General features: G+C 57.7%; 1 protein-coding gene across 4 annotated transcripts in view; it reads left to right on the top strand.

Moving 5' to 3' along the window:
- Positions 1 to 9,351, top strand: part of SYN3 (synapsin III) — a 457,275-nt gene that overhangs the window by 424,137 nt on the left and 23,787 nt on the right. For all 4 annotated transcript variants that reach the window (XM_089306859.1, XM_008257067.4, XM_017341626.4 and 1 more), the window contains 2 exon segments: positions 3,707 to 3,849; positions 7,529 to 7,603. In XM_089306859.1, coding sequence (XP_089162985.1) covers positions 3,707 to 3,849; positions 7,529 to 7,603 — 218 coding nt within the window.

Genomic DNA, 9,351 nt, shown 5'->3' with positions numbered 1-9,351 from the left:
CTGCAAAAGAACGCATGATGCATTGCTGGGCTTGTGTACCACCTGGGAGACAGTCCGGCTGCCATAACCTGTACTTGGGACGGCTTAAACCAGCTGGGACTTTGGCTGCCACCTACGGTCCAGGCAAAAGCAGCCTAAGCCTGGTCTGAGGCCGCCTTGGTTTCTGGGACCCAGGCTCCTCCCAGCTCACTGATCATCCACCCCTGAGGCCTAGGGTGTTGTCCTCAAGGTCAAAGATGCTCCACATTCCAGCCTGGTGGGGAGGGAGGGAGGAATCCCTCTCCTTGCCTGGAAGCTCAAGTCCATTTCCTGCTCACATCCCATTGGCCAAAGCATGGTCATGTGGCCACACAGAGGTGCCAGAGAGATGGGGAAGTGAACTGTTCATCAGGGGTTCTTTTAAAAATTATCTATTTATTTATTTGAAAGACAGAGTTACACAGAGAGAGGAGAGGAGAGGCAGAGAGAGAGAGAGATCTTCCATCCACTGGTTCACTCCCCAATTGGCCGCAACAGCCGGAGCTGCACCGATCCAAAGCCAGAAGCCAGGAGCTTCTTCCAGTCTCTCACGTGGGTGCAGGGACCCAAGGACTTGGGCCATCTTCCACTGCTTTCCCAGACCATAGCAGAGAGCTGGATTGGAAGTGCAGCATCCGGGACTCGAACGGGTGCCCATATGGGATGCCGGCACTGCAGGCGGCGGCTTTACCCAGTGCGGCGGCTTTACCTGCTTTGCCACACTGCCAGCCCCCTATCAGGGTTTTTCATGCCTGAGGACGAAGAGGGACCTGGATGCTGTGGACAACAGACACCTCCGAGGCAGCCCACGGTGCAAGTGCTGTGCTAGTTAGGAACCAGGACGCAGAAGTCCTGCTCCTTCCCAGGGCCACCAGTGGGGGACAGACCTGGGGATGAGAAGAGCTGTCGTGCAAGCTCCCACCCCACCTTTCATTCCGGTAACTCCGACTCACTCCTCGGGCCCCCCAGGGCACTCAAAAGAACGTGAGAGGAAGAGGAGGCGACACTGGCTGTGAAGGAGTTGCCGGGAAGACAGAGGAGACCAGGGAGGGAATGACAGTGTGGACACCAACTTCCAAAAAGCTCGCCCCCTTGGGGTGCTACGGAGGGCCAAGGCGGGATGAGGGTCAAGGAACTTCTTGGGATTGGTCAGCGAGGGGGTCAAAGGGGACCTTTGCCAATCCCTTCCTGTGGAACGGTGGGGAGTGAAATCTGAGAAGACCGAGTTCAGGGGATGAGATGTGAGGACACAGAGATCGGGACAGCAGCTGAGCAACAGGGAAGCAACATTTCTGAGAACGGTGGGTCCTTAACCGTGTGGAACAAGGGCTCACTAACTAGCAGGTGACCGAAATCCACAGCAGAATTAGAGTTGGGCTGCTTTAACAAACACCAAAATGACGGTGGCATAAAAATGATTAAGGAATATTTCTCCATCCTGTAAGAGGCTGAGCATACACAATCAAGAGCTCAGAGGGGTGTCACGGTGTTGGGGACCCAGGTCATGTTCCTACCCAACCATTCTCACCAGGTGCCTCCCATCCCATGGCCCATGATGGCTGCTCCTGCTCAAACCATCTTGTCCACATCTCAGCCAGAGCAAAGAAGGAAAAGGGAAAAAGAAAGATGCCTTTCATCTTCAGGACTCCACTTAGCAATTGTTCATGTCATATCTATGTTCATATTCATATATCCATGTTCATGTCATATCCAGGTTGGCGTCATATCATGTTTATATCATATCCGGGTTCATGTTCATGCTATATGTTCATGTCCCAGCCATGTTTGTGTCATATGTTCATCTCATATCCAGGTTCAGGTCATATCATGTCATATCATATCCAGGTTCATATTTGCATCTACCCAGCCTTCCCTGGCCAGCACTTGGAAAGGCAGCCATGCCTACCTGCAAGGCGCCCAGGTGCCCAGCTAAAACCGAGGGCCCCATTACTAGGGAAGGTGTGGACAGCCAGCAGCCAGCGCCGTAAAGACCTGGCACCAAGGGAGGAGGCCGAGCAGGTACAATGCAGCTGGGAGCCAGAAGTAGGATGTCTGCGAGCTCGGGGTGGGGGGTGGGGAGGGCAGGGGCGTGGGACAGGGAACTCCTGCCCTGTGGCCTCACCTTCTCTGCAGGGCGAGCCTCGGAGCCATCACAGGGCCGGGAGAGAGAGGCTGTGCCCGGCCTGTCTCCCCCGTCGCTCCATCTGTGACAGTCACACAGCAGACTTGCCCCCGCCAAGACCGGGAGATGGTTCAAAGTGAAGCCGTGCCCTTGGAGTCCAGAGCATGGCTCCCAGCTCTGTGCCCAGCTGCTCGACACCCCGGGCCCCGGCCAGGAAGCTCAGTTTCACCATCTGTGAAATGACCACAATCAGGCCCGGCCCATGTGCCTCTTCATTCCTCTGGGTGCCATGGGTGGGGGGCGGGGAGGGCACCTTGCAGGCTGCAAAGCTGGTGCCCATGTGAGTGCACCTTCTTGTGGGACAGATGGACGTGGGCAGGAATGGGCTAGGAGGGAGGGAGTGAGGAGGAGAGGATGGTGAGGTTGGAACCTTGAGGACAAACCTCCCTATCCCCCCTCCCCCGCCAAGGGGGGAGTCTGGGCTCTGCCAGCGTCTGCTCCGGCCTCAGCGTTCCCCTGCTGCCGGGGCGAGGGTGCAGGGGAAGGGGACCCCCCCCCTCTGACCAGGCAGGGCCCCCACGGCCAGCGGGGAGGGACCGCCAGCCAGCTGTCCGCAGCCGCCGGGAGGCCGCCTTGTTCCGTCCTGAGATCAGTATCGCAGAGCTTGGCCTCGTCCCCTGCACTTGGCCTTGGAAGCTCTCCTGGGCCCTCTCCCTGACCCCAGGACAACACCCCATGTTCCTGGCCTCAGCCCAGTAAACAGTGTGAGTTTCTCCCCCCAGGCCTTTGGCCTAGCAAGCTCGCCTGTCCATGCACACACACACACACACACATACACTACACACACACACAAGCACCACAAACTGCACCCCCACATGCAACACACAACACACAGCAAACACACCACATAGGCACATCCCACACCCTACACACCACACCCCCTACACACACACATGGACACGCACCATGCACCAACCACATGCCAACATATCACACACACGATGTCCCACAAACTACACACACCCTGCTGTCTCTGTGTCCCATATCCTCTATACAACTGCTCGCGTGATTTTTCTAAAACGTGAAAGGAAGCCACTTGCTTGTTGAAACTCTTTCTGTGGCTTCCTAAAGTCTTCAGGCTAAAACTCCAGCTCTTTCCAGAAGCAATGGGGCCCTCCATGATCCTGCTTTTCACCACCCCCTCCTAGCTGCTCCCATCTCACACCTTAGCCAGGTGGACCCACGGGCCCTCTCCCTGACACCTGCGGGTCCTCGAGCCCCGACCTGAGCACAGCCCTCCTGCGCCCCAGAGGACGGCCTGCAAGATGTGTCCATCCCCCCAACCCCGGCCAGAGCGCCCCCTTCTCCAAAGACTCCCAGCCTCCCTAAGAGGGCTGGGCCCCTCCTCCGTCCGCACCTGGGCAGGTACGCATCAGGTCATTGGCCTCCTGTGACCTTCTCACAGGCATTGTCCCTAGTGATGGGGCCCGCACACCCGGCAGCAGGGAGGGGCCTGGCGAGTGCTGGGGAGCTGGCTTTCACCCCTCTCCTCGTCTTCCCACACAGATCAAAGTGGAAAACCAGCACGACTACCAGGACATCACGAGTGTGGTGGCCATGGCCAAGACCTACGCCACCACCGAGGCCTTCATCGACTCCAAGTACGACATCCGCATCCAGAAAATCGGGGCCAACTACAAGGCCTACATGTGAGTCCCTGCGTGTGGGGCGGGTGGGACGGGTGGGAGGGGCGGAGATGACAGGCGCCTGTGTCCATCCGAGGGCGGAGCCTCCCCTGGCTCCTTGTGGTCCTCCGCGGTTCTCTGCTCTTACCCTTCTCCAGCCAGTGCAGCTGAGGGCTAACCTGTCTCAGCCTGGCCCAGGGAAGACAGACAAGGGCAGGGTCCCCCGGAGAAAGAAAGAAAGGTGGGCGCCCTGTCTGGGGGAACTGGGAGGACACACAGGATGCCACGTCTTCAGAGTCCGGGCTGAAGGAGAAGCTGGGTGCGAATGAGGAAGGGCGTTGAAGGCTGCGTGGATGGATTGGGGTTCTCTTCTGAGCCGAAGAGTGCCGTGATCAGAGGAGCTGTCCCAGGGGACTGCACAGAGCTGGTGGACACTGGGACCAAAAGCCAAGTTTGGGGCTGGCGTTGGTTAAGACACCGGTTGGGACACCTGCATCCCACAGCGAAAGATCTTGGGTCAAGTCCCAACTCTGCCCTGGCTCCTGACTCTAGCTTCCAACTAGTGTGCACGCGGGCAGGCAGCAGGTGACGGGCCAAGGACTTGGGGCCCTGCCACCATGTGGGAGACCTGGACTGAGTTCCTGGTTCCCAGCTTCAACCTGGCCCAGCCTCAGCCACTGCACGGACCAGATGAGAACTCTCTCTCTCTCTCTCTCTCTCTGCGCTAATTAATTTCTCTTAAAATACACATATATTTTGGCACAAAAAAACTTGAAATTCATGCATAGATTTTTTTCATAATGTACCTTTTCCTGAAACTGTTGACGGTCCCTAAGCACCTAGATAAACCTGATTCCAAGGCCTCTCTGCCTCTCACATTGGAACGACGGCCTTGGCATTGAAATGATGAGACCCCAGGCAGCCAACACCGCCTGCTTGCTGAGCATTTATGGAGTGCTGACTGCGTGCAAGGCTCTGTGTTTGAGGGCTGTCGTGGTTGGCCCTGGGCAGTTGGAAGTCTCCCTGTCTGTGTGCTTCTGTGTGGCGTAGCTTGTACCCTAGGCTAGGGCGGGCCAGCCCCAGGCCGTAGGCAATCCAGCTGCCACCTGTTTCTGTGCAGGCAGGTGTGCTGACCACAGCCACACACAGCTATTTCTGTGTGGCCCGTGGTTGGTTTTGTGCCACCTGGATTTCCTAGGACAAGGGTCAGCAAATGGGCCAGAGGGTAATCATAGCCTCTGCATTCTTGGCAACAACTCCTGGACTGTGCTACCCACCTGAGCAGTGGGAGGGGAGGGGCAGGTGACCCAGAAGGAAATATCCCCAGGATGGGGATGCGGCCCGTTCCCCAGGGGGGGGTGCTGCCCTCTCTTGTCAGCCACCCTCTCCCAGGCCAGAGCTGGCGCCCCCTGCAGGCTGACAGGCTCCCTTCCTCCGCCCAGCGCCGCAGCCCTGGGCACGCCCGTGGCCCTTGCTGCCCACCACGATATCATTTCCCTCCTCTCTTCATTGTCCCCGCTTCCACTTGACTCGGACGACACCTTGTCCCAGTTTCTTTTCTGGAAAATGACCTCACTGTCGCAGCCTTTCTGGCCAGCGCCTCCTCCAGCCTGCCAGCTCCAATGTGTCATTTGTCATGGAGTATCCTGGACCCTGGGCTGGCCCCCATCCAAGGAAGGGGCTTGGTGTCAGACCCCAGCGTGGAATGTCCCCCCTGGCCCTGACCATTCAACCTCCTCTCGGGCCCACTTCCTGCTCGTGGCGACAGGGGTGTCATTGTTCTGGGTCCTCTTAGCCATCCCAGCAAGGAAATCAAGTGTGCTCCTCACCCCTGTAGACACACACATCCTGGTTATTTCTCTGCGTGTACAGCCGCAACAGCATGAAGCTAAATAGCATGACGGGGACCCCTCCAATTTGCGCATCCGATACTTTGTAGCTCCTTTTACCCTCTCCCAGTGCTATCTGCAACCTCCCACTGTAGCAGAGGCGACCTCCGCTCCCAGGATGCACCAGCCGTTGACGTATTGGTTCAATCCCAGCCTTCGTGGGCAGCTTCAAAGCCTTTAGCCCTTGGCCCTGCAGGAAGCAACTTGACCAGCTACAGTCCAGTGCTTGTTTGCGGCCATCTATCTCCACTTGGATCCAAAGTTGCTTAGGTCAGCCCCTTGCCTCCCGCCCCTTCAAGTAGGGTCAAGCACCTTCAAGTGAATGTTTGTGTCCACTAACTCCCCAAAATTCCTAGGTTGCAGTTCAGATCCCCAAAGGGACGGGATTAGGAGGCGGAGCCACTGGCGGCCTCTCATGGAAGCATCGCAGCTATGAACCAGAACGCAGGAGGCAGGTCCTCGCCCCACGGGGAAGCTGCCGGCACCTTGACCTTGGATTTACCATGCCCGGAACTGTGAGATATAGACGGCTGTTGTCTACGGCACCACCTCACAGCCTCTTGGAAAGACTAAAACAGTGTGTGACATAGGCGGACACTTCTGTCCCAGTCTACGTTCCAGCCTGTGTGTCCAGGGGCTGCCTCACGTCCAGGCCCAGGACACTAGGGATGCTCGGGACGAAGTCAGACACGTCCTCTTCCCCCAGCTCCCGCGCCATCAGGGCAGGCAGGGAGAGGAGCGGTGCTGAGCGTGGGCCAGGGTGGTCGGCTCTGGCTGGGGCAGGTGAGCTGGACAGGAAGCCCCGTTTCAGGTGAAAGCTGCAGGCTGACTAGGACCTAGGGAGCCAAAGAGAGAGACGAAGCCCTGCGCGGGGTAAAGGGCACAGGCTGGGGGGGTGGGGGCTGTGACCGACGGGGAGAGCCCAGAGCAGCGGCGCACAGGTGCCGAGGTCTCTTGTTGCTGGAGCAGAAGAGGCAAAGGAGCAGAGGAGGGAGAGGGGGCAGGCGGCCTCCCAGCTGGTCTGCCTGCTCTTCGCTGCAGCATAGTGGCCCCCAGGGCTGGCGCTGTGGCACTGTGGATTAAGCTGCAGCTTCAGATGCTGGCTGCCCATGCTGGGGCACCAGTTTGAGTCCCGGCTGCTCCACTTCTGATCCAGCTTCCTGCTAGTGGCCTGGGAGAGCAGCAGCAGATGGCCCAAGTACCTGGGCCCCTGCACCCATTTGGGAGACCTGGGTGGAGTTCCAGTCTCCTGGCTTCAGCCTGACCCAACCCTGTACATTGTGCCTTTTAGGGACTATATCAAGGATGGAAGATTCTCTCTCTGTCTCTCTCTCTCTCCTTCTCTCCTTTTCTCTCTCTCTCTCCCTCCCCCACCCTGTCACCCCTCTTTCAAATAAATAAATAAATCTTTAAAAAAAGAGTAATTCCTTCTCTCTAAACATCATTTTTCCTACATTTTGGGGTCCTCAAAAAATTGCAGAATCGGTAGGGGCTACACTGCCCCAGTTTGCCTCAAAAGCAGGAGGACAAGGTTTGGTGGATTTCATCTGATGGTGTAGGCACTTTTTAAATTTAATTTTTAGATGTCAAAGGTGGCTTAGGAATCAAGATCTGAGATCCAACAAAAAAAAAGTAAGGTAACCATTAGGAAGGGAAATAAAAACAGAAAAATCAAGCTGTGTTCCTAATACATGCCATATCTAGTAAGAGACAGATATTTGCATCAGAGCCTCCTAGCAGCCTAAGCAAAGAAGGAAAGCAGATCAGCGGCCAGTGTGCCTACTGCCCTCAGTGTGTTCTCTGTTCTGCTATAGGAGAACCTCCATCTCCGGGAACTGGAAGGCCAACACAGGCTCTGCCATGCTGGAGCAGGTGGCCATGACTGAGAGGTAAGAGACAAGGGAGGTGCAGGAAGAGGCCGGGCTACAACGAGGAGCCCGGGGAAGAAGGCTGCCTCACCCAGTGCCCACTGCCTCTCCACCCACAGAGCCCTGTCCTGGGCATGACCTCCTTTCCTGCCCACACAACCCACACTTTCCAGATGGGAGAAGGGAGTTCGGAGAGGGTCACAGGTCAGGGTCACAGCGCAGCTCGAGAGCAGAGCTGAGACTGGAGCCCTGGCGCTGTGAATCCAAGTCCTTGAGGGTTCCTGGCCCCACATCCACTGCTCCGGGGAGGGGGCAGGTGCCCTCGCCAGTGCCCCCTGTGCTCCGACAGGCAGGAGGCATCCGCTCTCAGCCTCGTGCCCTCGCACTGTGAGTGGGGACGGCTCGATTTCCTGTGACTCACGCGTGACTCACGGGTGCACCAGGACTCAAGGCCCCTCAGGTCTTTTCCCCAGGAGTGCGGAACGTCCAGCCCCTGGGCCACAGGAGACCGGCAGAATCATCTGGTCTGCTCCTGCCTAAGCAGCCACAGGCAGGACTCTCAAAATGCAACAGCTCTATAGCAGGCTAGCTTTTATGCTGATAATTTTATATGGCTGTGGATGATGTTATAAATACGCGAATGGCCCTGGGCAGAGAGAAAGGTTCCCACCCCTGCACACTGCCGTGTGCCATCAGCCCGGCCTCGCTCACGCATTCTTTCCTGCATGCCCTTTGGGGTCAGAAATCTGTTTAGTAAGCACTTACTGAGCACCAACTGCATACTATGTTGTGCTGAGCACTAAGAAGGCCAAGGTGGAAGGGTCCGACGCCACCTGCTAAGAATTCTGAGCAGTCGCGTGTCAAGTTGGTTTAAGCATGAAGAGGGGGTTACTGGCTCATGTCGCTGAACACTCCCGCGGCCCAGCGTCAGGTAAGGCTTGGGGACGCCCCCTCACCTGCCTCGGCCCGGCTTCCTCCTGTGCAGGCCTCGCTGCTGCAGGCCCACAGCCTCACAGCCACCGCGCCAGGATAAAGAAAACTCTTCCCGGGCAACTCAAACCAAAGCCTGGAACTAAGCCTTGTTCACTGATTGGCCTGGCCTGGGTCACATCATCGTCTCTGGACCAATCAGTAAGGCCCAGAAGGCCGCAATGCTGTGATTGGCTGGGCCTACAGCAGGTCTCTGCCCCTGTCTAAGAATAATGAGATTGAGACTCTGGGAGAAAGAGCCAGGGGTGTGAAGAAGGCTTTACTAGGCGGGAAAATCAATGCCGCCAGGCTGAAAGAGCAGCCACCACCCCCCAGCTCCCGGATAAGCAAGGAGATAATGACAGTGACCGTGAGCACCTGATGCCCGTGGAGGACTGTGGGGGGGGGGGGGGGCACAGAGGAGGGACACGCAGTGCAGATGTGGGAGGGGGTGAGGTCAGAGAGGAGGTGGGAGGAGAGGCACCATCCACTGTTTGGCACCAGCTGGGAGCCAGGTCCCGGAGAAACCGTGGCGGGGAAGAGGGAGAGAGGCCCCACAAGGACCGAGTAGGGAGGACTAGGCAGCACCTCATCCAGGACCAGCTGCAGCAGCGAGAAGCACCCTGCTCCCCGCAATCTGGGAGCCCCACCCCCACCCCGTGCTGACCGCTCCCACACAGCCGGGGCTCATCTCCAGGCACAGCTGAATGGTGTGGTCTGCTGCAGCAACCGAGTCCCTCCCCGGCGGGCGTGCACCAGACACGCAGCGTCCTCTTCTCCATGGCCTCTCTAGAAGGCGG

Source organism: Oryctolagus cuniculus, chromosome 11 (genome assembly GCF_051225735.1).
Source record: "Oryctolagus cuniculus isolate XC-2025 breed Fujian yellow rabbit chromosome 11, ASM5122573v1, whole genome shotgun sequence".
Classification (NCBI taxonomy): Eukaryota; Metazoa; Chordata; class Mammalia; order Lagomorpha; family Leporidae; genus Oryctolagus; species Oryctolagus cuniculus.
The sequence above is the reverse complement of the archived record's forward strand: the minus strand, read 5'-3'. Positions and strand labels throughout refer to the sequence as shown.